Source organism: Cyprinus carpio, chromosome A11 (assembly GCF_018340385.1).
Source record: "Cyprinus carpio isolate SPL01 chromosome A11, ASM1834038v1, whole genome shotgun sequence".
NCBI classification, from domain to species: domain Eukaryota; kingdom Metazoa; phylum Chordata; class Actinopteri; order Cypriniformes; family Cyprinidae; genus Cyprinus; species Cyprinus carpio.
The window spans coordinates 10,669,153-10,695,410 of record NC_056582.1 but is presented as its reverse complement, the minus strand read 5'-3'; the positions used below and the strand labels follow the sequence as shown (position 1 = coordinate 10,695,410).

General features: G+C 35.8%; 1 protein-coding gene across 2 annotated transcripts in view; it reads left to right on the top strand.

Annotated features, from left to right (window-relative positions):
* The window catches only part of LOC109055013 (succinate--CoA ligase [GDP-forming] subunit beta, mitochondrial), a 97,220-nt gene that overhangs the window by 35,882 nt on the left and 35,080 nt on the right, over positions 1 to 26,258 (top strand). For both annotated transcript variants that reach the window (XM_042766190.1, XM_042766191.1), the window contains exons 3-9: positions 2,855 to 2,954; positions 3,986 to 4,076; positions 6,949 to 7,101; positions 8,247 to 8,336; positions 10,833 to 10,929; positions 15,173 to 15,334; positions 17,152 to 17,294. In XM_042766190.1, coding sequence (XP_042622124.1) covers positions 2,855 to 2,954; positions 3,986 to 4,076; positions 6,949 to 7,101; positions 8,247 to 8,336; positions 10,833 to 10,929; positions 15,173 to 15,334; positions 17,152 to 17,294 — 836 coding nt within the window. The remainder of the gene's footprint in view (positions 1 to 2,854; positions 2,955 to 3,985; positions 4,077 to 6,948; positions 7,102 to 8,246; positions 8,337 to 10,832; positions 10,930 to 15,172; positions 15,335 to 17,151; positions 17,295 to 26,258) is intronic.

The following is a 26,258-nucleotide window of genomic DNA, read 5'->3' as shown; positions in this document are numbered from 1 at the left end:
GGTTAATGTAATGTTGTTCTCTCCATAGACCATCAATCCATAACTATTCTGGTAATTAAAGGGATAGTTTACTCAAAAATTAAAACTTTGTTAAAATGTATTCAACATCATGTCAGGTTTGGAACAACATAAAGGTAAGTAAATGATGTCAGACTTTTCTTTTTTTGGGTCCTGTTGCCTTCTTTTTTTTTATTTTTATTTTTTGCAGTCCATGTGCAATCTTTCTGTAATTTGTCCATCTCAGTGTCTCTCTTTCACTCACTCCATATCACTCTCATCTCTGGCTCTCTGTAGCGCTCATCACATTCCCATGTGCAGGACTTTCCTGTCTAACACTATCAGATCTCTTATCGGGACAGAGGTGTTTTGATGAATCTTCACGGTTCACTCTCACCAGCCTCTCCTCAGTTGTTTTGTTATATCTCTCTCAGTTTAGATTAAGTAATCCAGCGGCTTCTGTATCTCTGTTTTTGCCACTTCTGCGTTCTTATCTCTCACAGTCGCTCACATGATCAATGCTATCAGCTCTGTGTGGCTGTGATAAATTATGCATGCGTTCCAGTCAATGGCTGAGTTGTGGTTTGGGTAAGAGACAGCGGTGATAGTGAGTCTTAATCAGCACCTAAAGTGTGAGAACTCTTAATGTCCACCCCGAGGGCTGCGAAGAGCAGCGTGGCTCTTTAAGAGTGACTTATATGGAAGCCTAGGCCTTCGTTCTGCATCATGTTAAGCTGTTATGCTATTGCAGGCATTATGGGTTCAAATCCTCACTGTTCTCTTCATCATTTCCTGCCTTGTTTCAAATGTTCTGTAAAAAGTGTTAAAAAATATAAAAAGTGTTAAAAATATAACCCATACAGTTCAATAGTTTGAGGTCAGTATGAATTTTTTATCATTTTTTTTAATAAATAAAATTTTACATTATTACAAAAGTTTTTCTATTTCAAATAAATGCTGTTCTATTCAACTTTCTATTCATTTGAGAATCCTGAAAAACAAACAAACAAAGTATCACGGTTTCCACAACAATATTAAGTAGAACAATTGTTTTCAACATGGATAATTATAAGAAATGTATTTTCTAAGCACCAAATAGCATATTAGAATGTTTTCTGAAGGATCATGTGACACTGAAGACTAATGCTGGGAATGATGCTGGAAATCAGCTTTGCGTCACAGGAATAAATTACATTTTAAGATATATTCAAATTGAAAATTTATTTTAAATTGTAATTATATTTCACAATATTACTGTTTTTACTGTATTGTTGGTCAAATAAATGCAGCCTTTGTGAGCATAAGAGACTTAGTACAAAAACATTACCATTCTCAAACTTTGAATGGTAGTGAATATATATATAAAGTGTAGCACATTGACGTTTCCATGTCAAACATTGGTTGTTCTTCTAAAAAATATCCTGTAAAATGCTAGACAAAACCAAGTCTTTTGGCTGATTATTTTTTCATAAGACATATCTTGAGTGCAGATGTTGTGAGCTTGAAAGCTTCTGCACAGGAGACTGAACTTTCAATCGATTTTAATGGACTTTGGCTTTAGCAAGTTAATGGCTTAAAACGCGAAAACGCACAAAAATGTTTCACAAATTATGGGTAAAATAATCAACTTCTGCTTACATTGAACTATTGTTATCAGTGCTCTTCAGGACTAAATTAATTATACATTTATTTATAATTAATATTTACATTTTCACAGAACTCCCCTTTTATCTTACAGGTGCTCCTATTGGTTTACAGCACCTGTCAATCACTTGCTCTTCTTCTGGTTTTTCTCATCTTCCTTTGGTTTGTTTTTTTGTTTGTTTTTTTCCTGTTTATTTCCCAGATGCCTGCAGGACATTTTGGTTCATCTTTGAATTCATTTTTTGTTCTCAGTCGTGACAGTCTTTTATGGTTATGTGAAGATGTTAATGACTTTGTGAAGTCATTATTCCATGTGCCAATTCATCGTTCCAGTTCAAACCTCTGAGGTGATGAGAGTCTTGCTAGATGCCTTGAAAATGTGACATGATTTAAACCTCCTTCTGACTCCTTGCAAAACTGAGTATTTATAATTTTATAAAGATGACATTAGACAGAAAGTGTAAAAAACTTTTTTTTTCACATAAAACTACTATTTTTAATGATTTTATTACAGAACATATTCAATTATTAAAAAGTAATAATGATTCTGATTATATAATTATTCATTTATGTACTCATTTATTTATTTGTTTGTTTTTAGACACTTTTTAACACTTTTTACATTTCTTACTCCAGCTTACCATTATAAAAGGTGGGTAAAAAATGTCAATCATAGCAAATACAACATATAAATTGCACACCCTTCTACAGTAATAAAAAAAAAATCTCTGAGGTTCTTTTAATCTGTCACTCTATAGTCGATATACAGTATATGGTCCTTTTCACAAAATTGGATAAAATGATTCATATAGCACAATACTGATCAAATGTTTGAACATAGTGTCTCATGACGAGCTATTATTTCCTCAGCCTGTGCTTCCATCTCAGTGATGTTTCCGTGATGAAAGAAATAATGACAAAATTGCTAACCGCTCTGGAAGACGCATCATCAAAACATGCCTGTGGAGATCAGCGTAATATTTAAAATCAAATTACAGCTGAAAACACCAACTCCTTTTCTTTTTGGCTTGGTTGTTTATCTGTATGTTTGTTGAGGTTATGTACTGTGAGAGTCTCTTAAATGGGATTGTTGCAAGCCAGATTCAAACCTGAATCACCTGCTAAGTGTCACATTGTGTCTGGAGCACCTTTTTTTCTGGCATCTTGTGGCTCTAACCTTTTTTTTTTGTATATATCCCTTTTTCCACTTTAGAAGTGAAGGAGATTGTCCTGAAAGCTCAGATTTTAGCAGGAGGAAGAGGTAAAGGAGTGTTCGACAGCGGCCTGAAAGGAGGGGTGCATTTAACCAAAGAGTGAGTACCTTCCTAGACCCATTTTCTGAGAAAGAATAGATCATGCTTTCCTGTATTTCATTCCTCTTATATCTCCTGTCATTCCTTGACACCCTGTGTTTCTCATCAAGAAAATAGAGCAGCACATCATTGTACCCTCAGCGTTTGTGTTGTCCTTAAAACTCAGTGGTAATGTGGAGTGATGGATTCCCCAGCTGAACAAATTAAAAGTGTTATAGAACCTTTAAAAATGTTGTGAAAAAACCCTTGAGAATGAAGGAGACGTCTGAAATATAGCAATCTCTGAAAACTTTACCAGAAAGCCATGAGTTTTCCTCAAGTAGGGTCTGATTTATGACTGAATGCCTGTGTCGTGTATCACTGTCATGCAGTGTACTTTGGCATTCGGGATGAAGAGAATCGTCCAGAGAAAACACTCTGAAACGCAGCCTGATCGGTTTTATCTAGCAAATGAGCACAGCGCTTTTTGTGTCCCTGAGAGATCGTCGAGAGTTTGCTAGTGTCTGTTTCTTAAACTTTTTTAGTTGGCCTGTACCATTGTTATTTGTAGTACAATAAAAAGATGGCAAGAAATGCGGAGAGATAGAACAGCATGATCAGCAAATGAGCCCAATTTAAACCTGCATTGCTAGCATGAGCACCACGGCACATTCAGCACACATGCATAAATTGAATAAAATAATCGCAGCTGCATCAAAAAAAAAAAAAAAAAAAAGTAAAACAGTCTGGGAAACCTTGCATCAGTTTGATCAGATATTATCATGTTTACTGCACGCAACAATGAACACAGCGTGAGCTGCAATGTCAGATTTGGGAAAAATGACTCCTACGAACTAATTCTCGTAGTCAAAGAGATTCACAGAACCGTCAAGCTTTTTCATGAGTTAGCAATTCGAATCGGATATATATATATATATATATATATATATATATATATATATATATATATATATATATATATATATATATATATAATTGGTTATTTAAAAGTCACAATGAATTTAAAGTGTAAAAATGTGTTTCTATTTCAGACCTGCTGCTGTTGGAGAGTTGGCCGGTAAGATGCTTGGCTTCAATCTGACCACCAAACAGACCCCTAAGGAAGGAGTGAAAGTAAAAACGGTACGAAGGAAAGCACCTTGTTTATCTCTGGCATAATTTCTCTTTTTTTAATGTTGTTTCACTAAATAAATAATCACATTTGCACTTGGAAATGAAAATATCTTTTTCTCTCTCTCTCTCTCCATTCTCCTTGTCTTCCTGGCTGCAGGATAAAGCTGTATATTAGAGTATAATTTAAAGATGCCGGTTTTTCCCCTTTCTGTCATTTCTTTAAAGAAATCTTCTTTTGCTATTAGCTGAGTTGGTTGTCATAGGTCATTGAGATGAATAAACTGTGTGGGTCAGACATAAACAGCCATTTCCATGTGTCTGTAACAAGCAGAAATGTCATTTTCCTCCCTCTTTCTTTGCTTCCCTCTATGTCTGACACCCACACAGACCGGTGTACTCCTACCAACAACCCGTATGTTTATCACTGTTTATCTCTCTCTCTTCTTCAGGAGGTAATGATGGCTTTCTGCACTTAGCACACATTTGTCCTCTCGTCTTTAAACACGGCCTAGAGCTCCCCATTATCACCCGCTTTTATTCCTGCAAGCTTCCCCTCATGCAACCGCCCCAAAACTTTTTTCACAATGACGGCATCACATTTTTATCTTTTTCCTGCCCGAGAAACAGCCACGGGGGGTGGAAGTGTTGGGAAGAGTAGGATGGATTCATAAAGGGAGGTGGTGAGGAGGAACAGAGGTGGGATATCAGCAAAAATAAATAAATGCTTTAGAAATGCCAGCCCGAGCGTGTGGCATCCCCCCACAAACTTCTCTCACAGCATTTGAGCCCTCTGGTTTCCTTCTCACATGGATGCGTTATTGTATAATGAGGTTTTCTTCATGAATTCTGAATACAGTATTGGTTTTTCGAGAGGAAAAATCTGTCCTCCTCTAAGCCTTCAAAAGATGTTGTCATACTTCATAGCATATATGAGCAAAAATTTATATATATGTATATATATATATGTGTGTGTGTGTGTGTGTGTGTGTGTGTGTGTGTGTGTGTGTTTGTGCTCATAAATAAATTGCTCATATATCATATGAATCATATCCAAGTCCTAATCATACAACACACACATATATGCACAACTGTTTACAGCATTGAAAATAATAAGAAATGTTTCTTATTTTTAGAATAATTTCTGAAGGATCATGTGACACTGAAGACTGTAGTAATGAAGCAGATAATGCAACTACCACCACAAACATAAATTAAAAAAAAATAATAGTTTTTTTTTTGTTTGTTTTTTTTTTTTTTTATAAGTTTCATGTATGTGTATGTCTGTTGGTTGTTTGGTTTTTGGTTGAAATAAAAACATCAATTTGTAATATTTATTTGTTACTCTTTATAGCTCTCAGCCCTGGAGGGAGTTGAATATGGATGAGGGTTTGAATATGGCTTTTGTTAAAAGGATGTAATTGTGTTGTCAGTCTCAGAGAGGAATGAGCTGTCAGTGTGCCGTCAGGACTCTACATTAATGTGCCATGTTTCACTCAACTATGTTAGCGCAGTCTGTCTTGTTGGCCTTCTCTCTTTCCTTTCTGCCGTAATAGACTGTGAAGCGAGGAAATAGAGTAAAGGATAAAATGGATGGAAGGACAATGCAGGAAATAGAATGAACCGAGGGTGCAAACGTTTGCCTCCTTAAACTGAAAGGGATAAAAATGGACATGACTGCGGGAGATTGGAGTGTAGGGGAGGCTGGGGCAATTGTAACACTCTACATTTCTTCAGTCATATACAAGTAAGAGTGATGACACTTATTCAGCACATGCTCAGTAGTGCCTAGTGTCCCCTACATCCTTTGTGTGTGTGTTTGTCTTATATTATCAGTGAAGATGGGACAGTAGGCTGTTTTATACTGAATGTAAAAATGTTACAAAAACACTAGTCTCCTCTACATTTTTTGTGTTTGTGTGTGTGTTGTTGTTTTGTTTTTTATTCTGTTACTGAATGCAAAAAAAGTTACAGGCACAACTAGTCTCCCCCACATTTTATTTGTGTCTTTTTGTTTTGTTTTGTTTTGTTTTGTTTTGTTTTGTTTTGTTTTGTTCTGTTCTGTTCTGTTCTGTTTTGTTTTGCTCTCTCTCTCTCTCTCTCTGGCAGAGTGGAGAGGACATTAGTCTGTTAATGAATGTAGAAATGTGCCAAATATGCCTAAACTCCCATTTTTATTTTATTTTATTTATTATTATTATTCTGTTTTAACTTTTTTGTGTGTGTATGTGTGTGTGGTTATGTTAACGTTACAAATATGCCTAAATACCCCTCACATCCATTTTATTTTATTTTATTTTATTTTATTTTATTTTATTTTATTTTATTTTATTTATGTTTGTGTGTTTTTTTTGAGTATTTTTTTGGCCTTGAGGAGAGGACATTAGTCTTTTACTGAATGCAAAAAAAAATATATAAAAAAATGGTTTGTGTGTTCTCTATTGTTTTAGCCTTGGCATCATTTATTTGTCAGTGAAGAGGGAACATTAACACCTGAGAAATAAGGTGAGGGTGAGTAATAAGATCTGCGTGTGTTGCTGGCGATACTCAAACCTGGATAATCTATCGAAGTGTTATAGCTCTTTTAAGTTTTATGGAACATATCGAGTACACAAATGCCTGCACCACACCTCTGTCTCCCCTTACTTTTCTTCCTGGTTCCTTCCTTCCTCCTCTTTTGTGTCACTTTCCTTTCATCACCTTTTTATTAGTTGTTATCTTCCACTTGTCATTTCTCATTGAGCTTAACAATGGCTGATTATCCTGTATTAGAAACAAGACCCGCAGCCAGTAAACTTGTGCCTTTTAACAGACCATAATGAATAGATAACACACAGTGATGAATCCCAGTCTAATCTGGTGTTTGTGTGTTTTTGCTGAGCAGGTGATGGTTGCTGAAGCTCTGGATATCTCCAGGGAAACATATTTTGCCATCCTGATGGACCGTTCCTGTAATGGACCCGTGATGGTGGGCAGCCCTCAGGGTGGTGTAGACATTGAGGAAGTGGCTGCCACCACACCAGAGCTCATCTTCAAGGTATCTCACTTGTATCTTTTAACTTTTGTATCTTCTCTCTTTGTGATTTTGTGCTCAATGGGTCATTTTTTTTCTTGATGTTTTGAAATAAACTTGCTTATAAAAAAGATGTACAGAAATCTAAGTTTCTAAAAACAAAATATAGTAGCAAATATCCTGTTTATTTATTTATTGAATGAACTGTTTTAAAAGTGAAAATTTTAGAATTGTTAAATTGATCTGAAAAATGCATGGCAATGTTATATATTAAAAGTTCTGGTTCTGTCTAGAATTAATGTCTAGGTATAGGTTAAGATTTTTTTTTTATTATTATTGTCTCCCACAGGAGAAATTTTCTTTGTTTAGTGAACTGCTGCATCACTAAACAATGCCAGAGATTATATATATGAATACATAATAAATAATAAAAAATAATAAATAATATCCAATGCATTACAATACATTTACAAAAAGAGCTAAACACTTCAAGCGCAGATAATCACACTGTTGGCATACCCATTGAAATATATAAAGCCAGATCCTTCACTAAACGCCATTTAAATCGCAGGGTTTTTTTTTTTACTTTATAGAAAAATATAATATGCTTAACATTTTAGAGTTGAAATGCCCTGAAATCTCTTTAAAAATGTAGTAATTATAAACCACTAATGTCTTGAAAATGGCATGGATTTTAATTTGTCAAAAAGGATGCATACTCTCTTTTTTTTTTTTTTTTTTTGCGCAGAAGGCTTAATTGCACATAAAGCCTTGTCCACCATTATAAGTAAACCACAGATAAAAATAAAATAAAATAGAAAAAAGATGTATGATATGACTCCTTTAATGGACGACTTCCACAGATAGACTCATATTAAGACACCTAGCAGCTGTTTCTCATTCTTGTAGCTGTTTGTGATGTCTTTTTTTCCTTTATCTCTCTTGTGTGTCTGTCTCTGTATATGAGTGATCTTTTAGAGATGGCCTTATAATTGCAAAGCCATTGTAAGCCATTGTTCTCCGACTCTCGTCTTTTTCTCGTTTGAGGTTGGCTGCGTGCCAACGCTTAATTGCATCTCTCTTGATTTTAATACGAACATCCGCTTTGTGTCAAATTTTGGCTAATGGTAAGTTTCCTCTTGCTTTCTCTCTTCCATCTCTTGCCTCAGGAAGTCATAGATATCTTCGAGGGGGTCCGAGACGACCAGGCGCTACGTATGGCAGCTAATTTGGGATTCAAAGGACCGTTGGAAAAACAGGTAATGGGTTTGGATTGAATCGCTGCCAAAGAGATTGTGCCATTATAGTGTTGGTCATTAACAGAAGCACAGCGGCCCTCACCTTACACCCCCCCCCCCTCCACCGTCCGCTATGTCTCCATTTCCACTCATGGAAAAAGTGAGAGTAATGGACATGATGACTCTGCCAATAAAGTCATTAAACATTTCTTGTACGCTTTTAGGCCTCAGCAGACATCACCGGTTATCAACAATTCGTGCTGGTACATCGTCCACATAAACTGCTACATATAAACAGGTTACAGATTTGCTGTGACTACCTTCACCGTAAACGATAAGCAAGTTTAGATCTCTAAAATGCAATGACATTTATACCAAGGCCTCGTATAGGGTCTCTAAATGACTCTAGCACAGGAGATTCTGCACCGGTGTTTGGGTTTAATCTCCTGCTTCCTTATTTTCCCTAAATGTGTGTTTAATCATAGCCTGTCACTGTTCTTATACCTGCAGATATGAAAACAATATGTCAGATAATGTATTTTAAATATTGATAAATCTAGCATTCAGATTACTGTACATACTATTACCTGTTGCTCTTTATATTTTTGAGAATTTAAGAGATTGCTGTGATTAAAAGCATGAAAATCAATTTTGCAAAATCTAAAGAATTGTTACGGAAAGTCAAAATATGACTAATTATATCTTACAAAGTACTGTAGAAATCATCATCATGGAAATCTGAAAAAAAATTTTACTAAAAGAAAATATTATTACAAAAATCTTTCACGGAAGTGTTAAAAAGTATGAAATATGAAAGTATCACACAATCTAAGGAAGTATCACAAATACAAAAATATAGCAAAATCTACAAAATTGTCAAATAAAGTTGAAATATGAAAATGTATTAAATGTATATTTAAAGCTTTAAGTTTAATGAATGAATGAATAACAATATGATTGCAGACAGTTATTTTCAGATTAATTTGTTGATATATATATATATATATATATATATATATATATATATATATATATATATATATATATATATATATGTATGTGTGTGTGTGTGTGAGTGTGTAGAGAGAGAGATTTTTATCTAATTTCTGTAGAATTCTGTAAAATCTGTACATATCAACAATTACCTAACATCTATGAAACCTCTTAAAATGTTTAATATTCACCTCATCTCCCTTCATAATATATAGTGGAAATGTTCTTATTAAAACTAACGGCAGGTAGAGTTTGTAAAGAATCTCTTGTTCACTCACAATAACCACTATAAGAGTCTGTATTAGTTCATTTCATAATAAAATTATATTAACTTAAAGAATCTCTCAACATTGTTTATCTGTATACAAGTGTGTGATTTTCTCTGTATAGACATCTGAGAAGCTAGGCATTATAGAACTTACTGCTAGATGTCTGGCTTGTCGGTTTGGCTCTTCTAAAGTCATCCTTTTACTGTGCATCTTTTGCGAGCATCTATTTGAGTCAATGCTAATTAGAATGTTTGGGATGCAGTATTCCGTTAACTTAGCTTCACCACTTTGATGTGCTGCGATATGACAAAGAGCCGGCGCTCGCTTGTGCGTGCTGATGAGAGCGGCGCTACAATGTTTTCTGTCAGCATGCACTCATTATCAAAAGAGCTTCCATTGGCTATGAAAAAGGGAGATGTCATTTTAGCTCTTAAATGCTTTGAAAGTAGAATTTGTTAGGATGACATGCTTTCAGAAAGCACATGAAATAGCAAAGTGTAAAGCAAAAAGCAGTCGGTTATCTCTCCTGTCTTAACCTCTCGTCAAACCGATTCAGATGCTGCCTTTATTAATGGAAAGAATAAACAATTGTAGATAGATTTATGGATCTTTTAGAAATAATAGCATTTACCTTTTGTGAATTTAGGAGATTGAGAGCATTAAAGTCTACATTGATAATGAAATGGTCCTGAGTTGTATTTATTTATTTTAATGAAAATAGAAAAAAAAAAATCTGGTTTGATTAAAAAAAAAAAAAAAAAAAAAAAAAAAATAAATAAGAAAGCATCAACAAAGTTTTACAGAAGTACAGAATCTCCTGTAACTAGCAACAGCATCTCACTATCCAATTTCCAGCCTTTTTTCAGTCATAAGGCTCATTTGCATAGCCGCTGGGAATTGGAGAGAGCTGCTGGACGTTTCTGTGTCTCTCAGCAGGGAGACGCATTAACTGCCACCACAACTCCCCGCTGAGTTAATGGCCCTGCCGACTCCAAATCAATTTGTGTCATGTTTGAAGTTTTCCAAGGGAACTTCTCATTGTCTTGGCAGTGACCGTTCTGACCAGCAGAGCAAATGTCCAGTCAGAGATGCATCCTCATTATTGGACTGTGTACAGTATATGACCCAGAGTGTATATACGTGTTTAGCCGTGCTTCAGAGATGTCAAGGTAGTTTGAATGGCTTCTGTAAGCTCTCAGAGCTCTGCCGCAAGTGTGCAGCTGGGTAATTAGTGCTCTCTGTGGTTCTGTCACAGGCTGCAGATCAGATTAAGCGACTTTATGAGTTGTTCCTCAAAGTCGACGCCACTCAAGTCGAAGTCAATCCGCTCGGAGAAACACCTGAGGGACAAGGTAAGGCGTGCGTTCGTGCGTGCGTGTGTGTTTGTGCATGAATGACAGACAAAAACACTTCCTCACAGATTGCATAAGAGCTCCTGTAAAAATCCAAATAGGACCTTGCAGCTTCCAAAGATAAATGTCATTTCATATTAATGGTTATCAAACTCATGGAAATGGAGAGTGCTGCCTCAGCAAAACTTTACAGCGCTTTACCTATGTAACACTGGCACAGATATGTCCTTAATATGACCAAATACTTCTCCCAATACCATTTACACTTGCTTTTTTTATATAGGTACCTGTTAGGAAATGATGTAGGATGTTGTAAGGTTTATAGGTATGAAATTATATACAGTTGGTCCAGAGAGGGTAATGCCTGCAGTATTAGCCTGTCAAATTAAAGAAGGGGAGAGAAATCATTTCTGCCCTGCACCATAATGGCAAAATGATTTAGTCTTCATAGGGGCCCGTCACAAAAGTGCCGCCACCTTTTTTTTCTTTTCTTTTCTTTTCTTTTCTTTTCTTTTCTTTTCTTTTCTTTTCTTTTCTTTTCTCGTTTTATTTTATTTTAACTTTTTATACTTATTTTTATTGTGTCTTTTCTCATTTTATTAATATTATTTTTAATACTGATTTTTATTTTATATATATTTTTATTTTCTTTTTTTGACCTTTTGTTGTATTTTGTCTGTTCTTTTATTATTTCATTGCTTCTTTTTATTGTGTTGTCTTTTCTCATTTTATTTAATTTTGAATTCTAAATGTATTTATTCATCTGTTGTTCTTAACTCTATATTTTATGTATTTGTGTCTTTATTTCAGGCTTTCATTTATTCTTTATGTTAGGTTTGTTTGTTTTCTCTATGAAAATGATAATAAAGCTTTTCAGCAAACATTGACATTAAATGTGGTATTTTTCTTGACAGCATCATCAAAACAAGTCAACAAATGGCTTTGGCTGTCTTTAGATGTATTGTTTACTTTATTATTATTATTTTTTTAATTTGTCAAAAGTGACAATAACTGTCTGTCTCTCCAACTTAAATCACTTTGAAAATTATTATCAGGCTGCATGTTTTCAATAAATATAAAAAAACAGCTGTGACGCTGTTTTGGCAGCTTGTGTGGTGGGGAAACTGATCCAGTTCTTTGTTGCTGTCTGGCTGGCATGACTCTGCTTTGCTTTCACCTTCTTTCTTTATTTGTTCTATAACCATAATTCCCTGCAAAAGTAAGTAAAACTCTCCTGGTAACAGTGTAAGTTGAGTTTGATAACATCTCGGTGAACCCAGTGTACTTCCCTACAAAGATTATCTTTGTTAGTGAGTGCCAAGCCCTTGTAGGCTCGAGAGGCTGCAGAACACTTCAAATGAGAGAGTTGCTGGGTCTAGTCACATACAGCCAAGACAGTCAAAGAAAACTCTATTCCCAGGCTAATTTTCTGATACAGCTTCTGTATTTGTGTGGCTATTTGTTGTATAAGATGCTACCACTGTTCAAAATGAGATATATAGACATACATGGCACCAGGAAAAATCATGTCGTAACTATGGTCTTTTGTCATTAGAGCTGTATGACCGTGTTAACTTATATGCAGCTCCCTTTCACTCAGTGTAAATGATTGGATTTGGACCTGCTGTCACCAATTTGCCACATGCACTACATACATATTTGAATAATAACAGATGCTTTGAGAAACTCATATTGAACAAATTGAGCATGTCTGAATCGTGACCAACTGTAAAATAGAAACATTGACCACTGGAACGCTCTTCTTAATCAGTGAATGTCATACAGTACAGTGGGGGAAATACGTTTTTTTTTTTTTTTTTTTTTTTTTTTTTAATTAAACAGTTCCAATGCAGCAATTCACATGCAGTTTTGACCAGGCATTGGCATTAACTGAAATTAAAATATTACAACCCATAAATATATGTATATGTTATATGAGAATGTAGTCTGGTCAGACAAGTCAAATATTTAACTTTTTGGCTATAATACCACAAGCTATGTTAAAGAAGAAATGGCTCTAAAAATACCATGCCAACAGTGAAGGTTGGAGGTGGAAGCATCATGGTATGGGGCTGTTTCTCTTCTCATGGTATTGGCAAAAGCCATATTATTGAAGGGAAGATTAATGGAAGCATGTACTGGGAAATTCTTAAGATGAATCTGTTGATGGATGATGAGGATGAGATATAGATGGACCTTCCAGTATAGGACAACCATCTAAAACATACTTCAAAGAAGACTTAAAGGGGTCATATGATGTGATTTAAATTTTTATTTTCTCTTTGGAGTGTTACAAGCTCTTGGTGAATAAAGAAGATCTGTAAAGTTGCAAAGACTACAGTCTCGAAAAACAAAGAGAGATTCTTTAACAAAGTTAAGACTCTGCCACCCCCCCCCCCCCCCCCCCCCCCCCCCCCCCCGCCTCCCCCCCCCCCCCCCCCCCCCCCCCCCCCCCCCCCCCCCCCTAAAACCTACAATAATGTACAGTATTTGAAAAATAATGTGTTTTTTGAACATTAAAGCATGTCAACTACATGGGCTGGTATGATAACCTTAAGCAAAAATATCACGGTTTCACGGTATTGTTTTTACAGCTCTGAAATGTATTATTTTTAAATGACTCGGTAAAAAATATACTGTGTCCGCTGGACACAGTATATTTTGTTTTCGAGCAACATACAGAATATTAGAAACAGTAGAATTTGTTTATTTTTTCTTTGATTTGATTCCTAAAAAAAACAAAAAAAAAGACTGACATCTTTATTTAACCTAAATCTATTTTAACGATCTAAACGCAAAGTGTAAAGCGCACGGCGCAGGTGCACTCAGGGCGTGTCCAAATCCACTTTTGCTATTTTAACGACGGAAAAACGGTCGGCGCGCGCGGGCGCATGGTCTAAATGGGTTGTCCCCATTCTCTTAATGAGTAATGGGTGTTTTTTGGGCGTAACGTGCAATAAACCAATCGGAGTCTCATCTTCCATTCCCTTTAAGAGCCAGTTGCGCTCGTGCCACGACGGATTTGCTATTTACACGGCGGAATTTGGAAAGCGCAAAGACAGAACGCGTCTGATAGCCTAATTCTGATACATGCGATGACTATTCATTATGACATGTAGGCATTTTTATATTTAATTAGCCTACAAAAAATTCTTATGCATTGCAATCCTTTAATTTTTAATATTTGGCATGTTTGTGTGCTGCTGTGCGTCCCTGTGTTTAATAAACAGCTTGTACGCGCGTTGTGTTTTTTTTTTATGGATTGTAATATTATTATTCTTTATCTGTGTCAATTTCTTGAGTTAATGTCAATGTCTGGTCAAAATTTCATGTGAATTGCTGCACTGTAACTGTGTTTAATTAAATTATTAAATTCAGTTTAATTAATGTTGACGTGTTGCATACTTATTTCCCCCACTGTACCTTCTGAAATGTATCCCAAATGGATGGGTTTTTATAAAGTCATATAATAATCATTAACTTTTTTAACTAAACAACAAATTAGCCAATATGATCAAATTTGAGATATTCAGTATTTTAAAATGAACTGCATTTAAAATTAAGCTGCATTTATTTTTGACCAAAATACATCTTTTCTATTTTAATATATTTTAGTATATTTTAAAATTATTATAATCCTGTGTGGCAAAACAGAATTTTCAGCATCATTATTCCAGTCTTCGGTGTCACATGATCCTTCAGAAATCATTTGTATTATTATATGTGATGTATTTTTTTGGTAAAAAAATAAAATAAAATAAAATAAATAATAATAATATTTTGTAACGTTATAAATGTCTTTACTGTCACTTTTAATCAGTTTAATGAATCCTTGCTGAATAATAGTATTTATTTCTTTTTTCAAAAAACAAACAAAAAAAATTAATAAAAATAAAATGAATCAATAATTAAGTAAATAAATAAGAATAAATTAAAAGATAAAACTGACTGACCGAGGTATAGATATTTACATTTAATCCTTATAAAAATATCAAATTGATTTTAATCCAGAAAGTATTACAGAATTAATGAGATTAGAGAAAAGATTTGTTCAGTTTGTTTGTGCAAACTGCAATTTTTGTACTTTTAAATAACATAAATTGACCTGTAAACTTGAGCTGAAATTTGACTTTACTTTTTATGCTGTATGTATATATTTCCCCTGTATGACACAAAATTGCAGGGAAATACAGTATGTGTCACTGTGCCTGAGTTCCAAAACTTTTCTGCTGTCTGTCCACAGTAGTGTGCTTTGATGCTAAAATCAACTTCGACGACAATGCAGAGTTCAGACAGAAAGCTGTGTTTGCCATGGACGATACCACCGAGAGCGACCCCTTGGAGACCGAAGCAGCCAAATATGATCTCAAGTACATCGGACTGGATGGAAACATAGCCTGTTTTGGTTTGTTTTAATATTTCATATACATTAGCTTGTTATAAAATACAGTATACTAGATTAACTTACACATTAAGTAATGAACAACGTACCAAATTAACTTATTCAAAGCATTCAAATTTCAAAAGTTTCAGAAACCTGTTCCACATCAAGCTCATGTCTCAAGGGATATTTCAAATTCAGCTTTAGAAATGCTCTTCTTAGTAGTTTCCAACACGTTTATTTTGGTCTTGAGAAGACGATTTTGTGAAAGTGTTACCAAATGGGCACCGATCCACTCATCATCTCCAGCAGCTCTCTAACAGCTCCATAAGGGACCTGCCTGAACCGATGGGCTCTAATTAGCAGGAATCTTCCGGAAAAAACGACTCAACCAAGATGATTGTTAGTCTACACATTTAAGTGGTCCCTCATTATAAATGACAGCTCTTACAGTAAAGCGCCAAGAAAGAGCCGTATAGACAGGAAGAGTGTAGAAGTGACTCTAACTGACCTTGTCGTGTAGACACTAACGCACTCACGCACGATTTACTTGCAGTTAGTTTGCACCTTAAAAGCTTTGTAAAGCAGCACAGCGACAGCTGTTCAGCTGAATTTCACTTTATTGAGTGGAGTGTTAGAGCCTGTGCCAACAACACATTAGCTCAGCACTGAAGAACAGAATAAGGGGAGATGTGTGAAGCCGGGAGAGGTGGGATGAACAGGAAATGGCTGAATCAGTTGGCTGCTTTACAGCTCAAAGCAGGACGACTCACCACACCGGCTAACAGAGATACAACAACCACTCTTGACACCCTGTATACTTTTAGTCAAACACTATTTGCTTTCCTTGGAAAGCAGTGGGCAGCTGATTAAGAGCTGAGTTGTGTTTTCACTATAGGGTTGGGATGTTTTTTTTATTTGCCTGTGTTTTTCTTGTAATTTTGTTGTACGCACAAGGCTGTAGTATTTATAATTATGTATATAGTTCATAATTTGGAACCAACTTAAAGCCATTACCTTTAAGAAATATTTTTTGAGAATTGTGCAGTTATTTACTTGCATTACGAACTTGTATGACGTTTTTCTTCCATGGAACACAATACATTATTATTGCTGTTATATTGAATATTATCTAATTATATTGCGAATCATTATAGTGTATATTCTTTTCAATAGAATAAAGGTGATTTAGGACTGAGTTGTGAAATGTTTAAAGAGTCATAACAGTTCATACAATAGTTTTGTATGAAGAACATATTGAAATTCAAGCTGTCTTGACGATTTAAAATCTTGACAAGATGGAGTTAGCAATGTCTGAATTATTATAAACTAATTTTCAGATCCTTTCAATAAATCAGTTGATCCATTTTGTCCCAATGATTCTTTCACAGATCTCACATATGTGATTAATGATTTCGACTCACTATCTTAACGACTGCTTTAGTTATAAGTGAATGATGACTTTAATTTCCATATATTCAACAGGCAAATTTATTATATGGCTTCAGAAGCCATGGGATATTTTATTATATATAGCTGTATAGATATATTTGTATTTTTATGTTTTATACTTGTATGATATTTTTATCATGCATTTATGTCACCTTTGAAGCCTGAAAACTCCTGTCCATTTAAATTATAATTACATACAAATAAGCGACTGGCACATTATTAACTGTTTATTATTAACTGACTGGCACATTATAAACACATTATTAACTCTCCTTTTGTGTTCCTTGGAAGACAGAAAGGCATACAGGTTTGGAATGACATGAGGGTGAGTAAATGTTGATGAAATGATCCAATTTTTTTAATATCCAAAACATGATCTGTATCCATAGTTAATGGTGCTGGCCTTGCTATGGCAACATGTGACATCATCGACTTGCATGGTGGAAAGCCTGCTAACTTCCTGGACCTGGGTGGAGGTGTAAAGGAGAACCAGGTGTACGTAGCCTTCAAGCTTCTCACTGCCGATCCCAAGGTAGGAATGGCTCTGTCAATCCAAACCAAAAATGTAAATACCCCTCAAACACAAAGTTACTTTACTTCCAGCATAAAATATTTATATAACAGTGTTTTGAGAGTGTGATAAGAAATAAAAAGTTAAAGTTGATCTCCTTTAACTTCATTACAGTTCTCAATTTAGTACTACTTTTCCGCTCTTTGAAGTTTCCTCCATCTGAGATTTTGTTGACTCCTTAGGCACCACAAAAGACTGTGGGCTTGCGGCCCGAACCCAGTTCTTTTTACCGTCATTATGAGCTTCCTGTCTGATCGATATCTTCGCTACAGTCACACTTTTCAGCTCTGGAATTGTAAACACACCAAGACACAGACACACACACACACACACACACACACACACATACACACACCTCATAACTCATCTTTTCTGCAATTCTTTCCTCCCCCAGACACACACTTGCTGTTGATTACTCGCTCTGGAGCGTAAGGTCCTTTTTCTTGCAGCTTTTACGAGCTGAGGAGTTGTTTCTCAGATAATGATCCTTTTCCGAAGCAGACCAGAATTCTTGGCACGTTGCTGATAATTTGCTTGTATTTGTTGTAAGCACACATGTCAATATGCACTTTATTTGGTTTCAGCTCCGTGTGTTTGTATTCAGGATGCACACTGATATCTTCATAACAAAGTTCTGTTTACAATAATGGGAAACATGGAATTCATCTAGTGTCAGGTTCATTGTGCGTCAGTAAACAGGAGTGCTGGGATTTAATAGCACACCTTGTTTTCTGAGTATTTCAGCTCAAAGCAGGAAGACTACGCACATGCAGAGAGTGATTTCATCTAAAGATTGCATCACTACATATTCATAGGGTTCTTCTCAGATGGAAGATGCACTTTTGTTTTTCTATGAATTTATCAACAAAGAAAAACAGAGAAGAAAACCATGAAATCTTTTCCAGAGAGTCAAACATTCATCGTTGCCAAACAACACACAAAAAAAGGATCTATGTGATAATATTTTGCCCACTGAATCAAACTTGATTAGAGAAAGAAGATTGTGTTGAATATTTCTCTACAAGGTGAAGTGTGTAGTTCCAGTCTCCTCCTGTCTCTCCAGCCCTCCTGTCATCAACGGGGTACCTGAAATTTTCTGAACTCTGTTGGGGTAGAGTGGCGGCCCTCCCCTGCAGTCACACAGTTTCCATTCTGGAGCCTCTGTGTACAGCGATTTGCATTTCACAGAAGCGTTCAGAGCCACCCAGGCTCCGTGGAAGGAATATTAATCGGAATGTTAATTATTGGATCCTCTGGCACTATTAAATACGCAGTTGCCTTCTATCTTCCATCGGAAATATTTGATTTGTTTGTTATGGGAATCTTTTCCCTTGCCTCCTTCAAATCATTCTCATTAATTTAACAATTAATTGGTGGTAGGATTCAACCCACCCACGCCTGTCAAAAAATCCTCCAAAAGTGAAATAGAAAACCAATAACTCAAATGGTCCTAAAACCGACACCTGAGGAATACTGCTTCTCTTGTATAGGAATGTATTCATTTAAGGAATGTTCTGGGGTTCAATACAAATTAAGCTTAGCTGACAGCAGTTGTCGCATAATGTTGATTACCACAGAAAATAAAATATTTTTTGTTTGTAAATTTTTTTTTTTTGGGAAAATATACTTTTAATGTGAGAGAAAAAACCAAGGTAATACACATTAAAATACACTGTTTATAGCCACTAAAATAAATATTATACATGTTAACATGAGACAAACAGACTTACCTACTAAACTGTGTAAAGTAATAGCTAACTTTAAACATTATCATGACAACTTAACGCCTATAATATACATGCAAAATGATTGTGCAAGGATAGCATGAAGAGATGTTATGTAACTTCCTTATTAACATGAAGTAACTTGAAGATATTACATTGTTGATGAATTACTAATTTATCCACCTCCACTGTAGTCCTACTGTAAAAGTGATTTAAAAACTTGTATAGCTCAAATAATATACATTTCGTAAAAAAAAAATTAAAAAATGTTAAAACTGTAACACAAAGGAGAGATGCAACAATTTTCAGTTTAGGGTTGAGTGAAATTACAAACTCGATTCCAAAAAAGTTGGGACACTGTACAAATTGTGAGTAAAAAAGGAATGGAATAATTTACAAATCTCGTAAACTTACATTTTATTCACAATAGAATATAGATAACATATCAAATGTTGAAAGTGAGACATTTTGAAATGTCATGCCAAATATTGGCTCATTTTGGATTTCATGAGAGCTACACATTCCAAAAAAGTTGGGACAGGTAGCAATAAGAGGCCAGAAAAGTTAAATGAACATATAAGGAACTGCTAGAGGACCAATTTGCAACTTATTAGGTCAACTGGCAACATGATTTGGTATAAAAAGAGCCTCTCAGAGTGGCAGTGTCTCTCAGAAGTCAAGATGGGCAGAGGATCACCAATTCCCCCAATGCTGCGGCGAAAAATAGTGGAGCAATATCAGAAAGGAGTTTCTCAGAGAAAAATTGGCAAAGAGTTTCAAGTTATCATCATCTACAGTGCATAATATCATCCAAAGATTCAGAGAATCTGGAACAATCTCTTTGCGTAAGGGTCAAGGCAGGAAAACCATACTGGAGGCCCGTGATCTTCGGGCCCTTAGACGGCACTGCATCACATACAGGAATGCTACTGTAATGAAAATCACAACATGGGCTCAGGAATACTTTCAGAAAACATTGTCGGTGAACACAATCCACGGTGCCATTCGCTGTTGCCGGCTAAAACTCTATACATCAAAAAAGAAGCCATATCTAAACATGATCCAGAAGCGCAGGCGTTTTCTCTGGGCCAAGGCTCATTTAAAATGGACTGTGGCAAAGTGGAAAACTGTTCTGTGGTCAGACGAAATTTGAAGTTCTTTTTGGAAAACTGGGACGCCATGTCATCCGGACTCAAGAGGACAAGGACAACCCAAGTTGTTATCAGCGCTCAGTTCAGAAGCCTGCATCTCTGATGGTATGGGGTTGCATGAGTGCGTGTGGCATGGGCAGCTTACACATCTGGAAAGGCAACATCAATGCTGAAAGGTATATCCAAATTCCAGAACAACATATGCTCCCATCCAAACGTCATCTCTTTCAGGGAAGACCTTGCATTTTCCAACATGACAATGCCAGACCACATACTGCATCAATTACAACATCATGGCTGCGTAGAAGAAAGATCTGGGTACTGAAACGGCCAGCCTGCAGTCCAGATCTTTCACCCATAGAAAACATTTGGCGCATCATAAAGAGGAAGATGCGACAAAGAAGACCTAAGACAGTTGAGCAACTAGAAGCCTGTATTAGACAAGAATGAGACAACATTCCTATTCCTAAACTTGAGCAACTTGTCTCCTCAGTCCCCAGACGGTTTACAGACTGTTATAAAAAGAAGAGGGGGATGCCACACAGTGGTAAACATGGCCTTGTCCAAACTTTTTTGAGATGTGTTGATGCCATGAAATTTAAAATCAACTTATTTTTCCCTTAAAATTATACATTTTCTCAGTTTAAACATTTGATATGTCATCTATGTTGTATTCTGAATAAAACATTGAAATTTGAAACTTCCACATCATTGCATTCTGTTTTTATTCACAATTTGTACAGTGTCCCAACTGTTTTAGAATTGGGTTTGTATATCTGAAGTAATCAACATTATGCAAAATAATATTGTGATATTTTTTGAACCCAGAACAAGTACAGATAGAATTGCAGTGTTGTACAATTGAGGACTTGAAGCATGGAGATGATGCTGATGTACTTTCAGGCTGCCTTCCTTTAGAGTCTGCAGGGAGGCAAATGCATTGTATATATTCACTCCTTTGATATACAAGATTTATTTTATTCTTTATCACCAAAGCTACCTTCACTGACAGCTCAAAGGAGGCACTCTTGAACTATCTCCCACTCTCACTTTCTTAGTTTCTCTCCTTTTTTTCATTGGACATGGGGCATTTGCTCCCTGAGTTTTTATTCTTCCCATCCCAACCCTATTAAAACATACTCTCTTTTTATATTTATAATGCTTAGGTTGATAAATGAAGGCATTACCATAGAAGTATGTGCAGAGTGGACACATTTTGTAACAACAGGAACACATAAGTCAGTCTCCGTCAATAGGCATTGTTCAGGCTCTTTATTTACGACACTGAAACGCAGAAAAAGAGCGATGGAGAACACTTTACTTTTAAACTTTGTCAACACGCACCATACACTGTGCATAGCAAAATTTTATCACAGAACATGAATTAAACATTACACATTTGCCACAGTTTTAGAAAAAGCAGAAAGCACCTGCTAGTTGAATCCAAATGGAAACAGCTAAACAACGCCATTATCCCACCCCCTCCCTCCGAAGTTAGATGTGGGAGACGTGGATGGATAGATGTTTTGCTCGTGGCTATTTGGTCCCTATGCAGTGTATTTTGGAGTAGGAGTGAATTAGGGCTGAAGCGCGTCAGACGTGCTCCCAGGCACTGGGTGTTTGATGAAGGTGCTTGGCTGGGTAATTGTGACCGGTGGGGATTTCACCTTCCCTGGGTAGAGAAGGCTGCAGCACTGGGTTGTGTGATGCGTATTTGAGGTTAACTAGGAGCCAGCTCTGGGGCTTGATATTATTTGCTGGCCACTGCAAGGTAAATCTGAAACAAATGCTGTTGTGTGTCAGTTCTGTTGGTCGAACCGCTGTGAACATGAATGTTAGAGGCCACGTTAATGTGTTATCTTGAAGATACAATACAACTCATTCATTCTGTCCTGGAGATGACATATGTTTGCTCAGGGCATCATGGGATTGAATATGCCTCTCTTACACTGAAATGGTGCTGGTGCTTGACCAGGGAATCTGCCAGCCTCTCTCAGAACTGGTCCATATTGAAAGACGGACAATGATGTAACTGACTCCATGAAGTGCCCACATTTTTTTTATTTTTTATTTATTTATTTATTTTTTATTTTTTTTTGCAAAGTTGAAAGGATTGAACTTGTAACATACATCATCCTGTGATGCAAGATGCTGTATGTTGCAAGTTTGATACTTTCAAACTTGTAAATGTTTTTTTTTTTACAAGTTTGAAATTATTGGAAATATTTTTTTGTAACTTCCAAAATAGTTTAATTTCGCTTCTGTATTACACTACATCAAAAGTTATAACAAATAAAATGTATGATATTTGAATTAGATATTTATGATATTTGTAAATCATAACATTTAATTTTAGACCAACAGGGAAAATAAAGTGGAGTTTATGAGTTATGAGATTTAAGAACATACACTTTATATAGTATTACAAATAAAATTAATTAACAAATAATATTTGTAGGGATGTAATGATGCACCGTCAGCCGGTTGAAAGTCAATTTCGAAATTATAATTTATAAATTATAATTTAGGTTAAAAACTGCTGGGTGGAAATAGCCCAGGCAAAGCCTTGGTTTGTTTATATGAAGAGATTTATTTTGATTGTGTTATTTTTTATTTGTTTATTTTTTATTTTATTTTGGGATTTGTTTTACAATTTCATATTTCAATCTCACAAAGAAATGTTGAGCATTTTTGGCACCAGCAGATTCAACATCTTTTCATTTATAAAATGTCTTAAAACTGTTGCTCCACCCCAAAATAAAAACTGTCATTAATCACTTACCCCACATTTCGTTCCAAACCCGTAAAAGTTTATGAAACAATTTAAGATATTTTGGATGAAATCGGGAGGCTTGTGACTGTCCATAGACTGCCACCAGCAGTACTGCCAAGCTGTCAAGGTCCAGAAAAGTATGAAACACATCGTCAGAATAGTCCATCTGCTATCAGTGGTTCAACTGTAATTTTATGAAGTGACGAGAATACTTTTTGTACATGAAGAAAACAAAAACAATGACTTTATTCAACAATTCGTCTCCTTTGTGTCTTTCCGCATAACTGTAGCACCATTTTGGAGAATATGACTTTAAACGCAAGCAGCTTACGCTCTTTCTGTATCAGCCATGCTGCACGAATGCACTGTTTTCGTTCAAATCCAAGTGTAGCTACACATAGAAAACATATCCTTGTGTCGCGGCTGACACAGAATATCACGCAGTTTTGCGTTCAGCAGAATTCTCCAAAATGGCGGAATCGGTAATCGTGAGCGTTACAGAGGAGACAAATTGTTGAATAAAGTCGTTATTTTTGTTTTTTTTTTGTACAAAAAAGTATTCTGACGATGTCTTTCGTACTTTTTGGACCTATGTAATTTACTAGGCAGTCAATGGGACAGTCGCAAGCTTACGGTTTTCATCCAAAAAATCTTGAATTGTAGTTCCGAAGATGAACAAAGCTTTTACGGGTTTGGAACGACATGTAAGTCATTATGACAAAATTTTCATTTTGGGGTTGAGTATATACAATTTTTTTATTAAAAAAAAAAAAAAAAAAAAAAAAATTAAAAGTAAATCGTATTGTGAAATCAATATCGTGAATCGCATCGTGAGTTAAGTGAAATGTTACATCTTTAAATATTTGTAAATAGTTTTATTTTAAATGGGAAATGAAGCAGGTTCGAAAATGAATAGTTTATATATGAATATATATATATAGTAATATTTATAAATAAATACAAATCTTTATAAAATTAATTGAATAGCGTGTTTTTAACATGTTATATATTATAGTTTATTAAGTTTGGGGTGTGTTTGATGTTTGAAAAATTTCTTATTTCACCAGGGATGCATTTTATGATCAGAAATATGGTAAAAAAAAAAAAAAAGTCACATGATCCTTCAGAATAAAATAATATGCAGATTTTTTTGAATGTCTTTTACTTTTGAATGTCTTTTTTTTATATTTAATCATTTTTATGTCATATATAAAATGTTTTATTTCAAGTATTTTTTATATTCAGTTATTATATTATATTTTATAATTTAGATTATATTTTATGTTCCATTTTAAATGGATTCAAACTTATTTTATCCGAAAATGTGTCATTTCAATACGTGTTCTGTTTCCACAATCACCCATATCTTATCCAGCATCCTCAGTGGATGTGCTGCAAAATCCTATTGACTTGTTGTGTCCTGCTTCACGGCCAGGGACTCTGGGAGGAGCATGGGGAGAGCATGCTAGTGAGTAAAATGGGATGGAAAGATATGGTAGGGTAATGAAAAGTGAAAGAGAGGTTCATGCTGGAGGATGAGAAACCCTCTTTCTGCTCTCCTCATTATTGTCTACGCCACTGTCTGCTCAACATTAAACACAACTCTGGCCTTTATTTATCATTACAAACACACAAATATACTCTCGCTTCCACCTTGCACATACTCCATCATTTGTATCCTTTGGGGCCTCCATGCCCTTGTCATCTCCATTGTGCTGGTGATGTTTGTGTATAATGATCAGCCGTCCCTTCTCGGCTGTCTCAGGCCTGGGGGAATCACATTTCCCATTTGTTCCAAACACAGGCAATAAGAGCCAGCCCAATCTCCCAGCCCCAACATGGCCACCTCAGTAATGGAGCTCATTTCCCCTGCGCCTGGCTGTCTGGCCCCGGTCCCCGCTCGACGGAGCCCCGCATCGCCAGATCCTCGGCCCCTGCACTCAGACCATTAATGCTGACTGAACAATGTCTAGCTGGCAGGAGACACATTTATTTTGTGTTCGGGCTGCTGAAGCTCAAGGAACAGTGAAGTATATATATAAGCAAACCATAACTAATCTTTCCACACGTGCTGAATTCGTATGGTGCCCGCAGTCCTGCATCATTCTGATCCCTGAAAGGAAACACGTAGCCCATGTTTTCTGTTATGCGATTACTCGCTAGTAATCAGTCTACCTGGTTTGGTAGACCCGCAAAACAAGTTAGCTCCTAAGTGGTCGGGAGTTTGGGGTTTTTCAATATTGTCAACACTTGTTTCAAAGCTTTCTTTCCCCCCCAATGAGTATGATGGATGATGCTTTACAAAAACCAATAAAACTAAGCTCTGTTCTTTCTGATGTGCTAGCAAGTGAGCAGCAAAGAAGCTGCTTTCAGTATAACCTTGCGTGCATGAAGTCTCTGGAGTATGCTTGTTTTGTTTTGAAAATGTTCTTCACGTAAGGCGTTTCTCAAAAAAGGTTTCAGAGCTTGTTATGCAAATTCGAGATTGAAAAATGTGCTCAGAAATGCAAATCCTGCATTTTGGTTTTTCCAAATGAGGCAATATCTGTTGGATTTTCAGTAAGATCTCTTGGAGGTAGAAAAATAGTTTTTCTTTTTTAGTCCAGGTAATTATTTAATCTTCACAGCAGAACTTTCTGCAGATTTAGAGGGGATGCAAACTGTAAAATGACTTAATTAGTTGTTTGAGCTCTGGGGTCTAATGGGGTGTTTTGCACTGTAGTGGTCCGAGTCTTAGGGCTGAAGATTAAAGTGATTTATTGTGAAGTAGAAATGTGGTGAGATCACAACCCTCCCTGTTGTGTCCACCTTCTGCTATATTGAAGCAGTGATGAGATAAGAATAAACTATAATTTGCAGTCATTGGCCAGTTACAACCAGAAATGTGAAATTACCTTGCTGACACAATAAATAGCACTTTGTAATGTTAAATTTAAAGCTAAGGTGTATAATTTCTGTGCCACAAACTTTAAAACTAATGACTGGTTTCACATAGTGGTCGACCGATATAGTTTTTTTTGACAGCCAATGGCAATATAATTCCCCAAGGCCATTTTTTAAATATCGGCCAACATATTGGCATTGGCGATATATCGGTCAACATAGTAGTTTTAAACATAGTTTCAAACACACCTCCAGGTTGTCCCACTCCAAACTGTTTTATATAACATAGTTAACTATAAAAAGTTTGGATCAGTAACATTTTTGTAATGTTTTTGAAAGAAGTCTCTTCTGTTGACCAACACTGCATTTACTTGATCAAAAATACAGTGAAAAC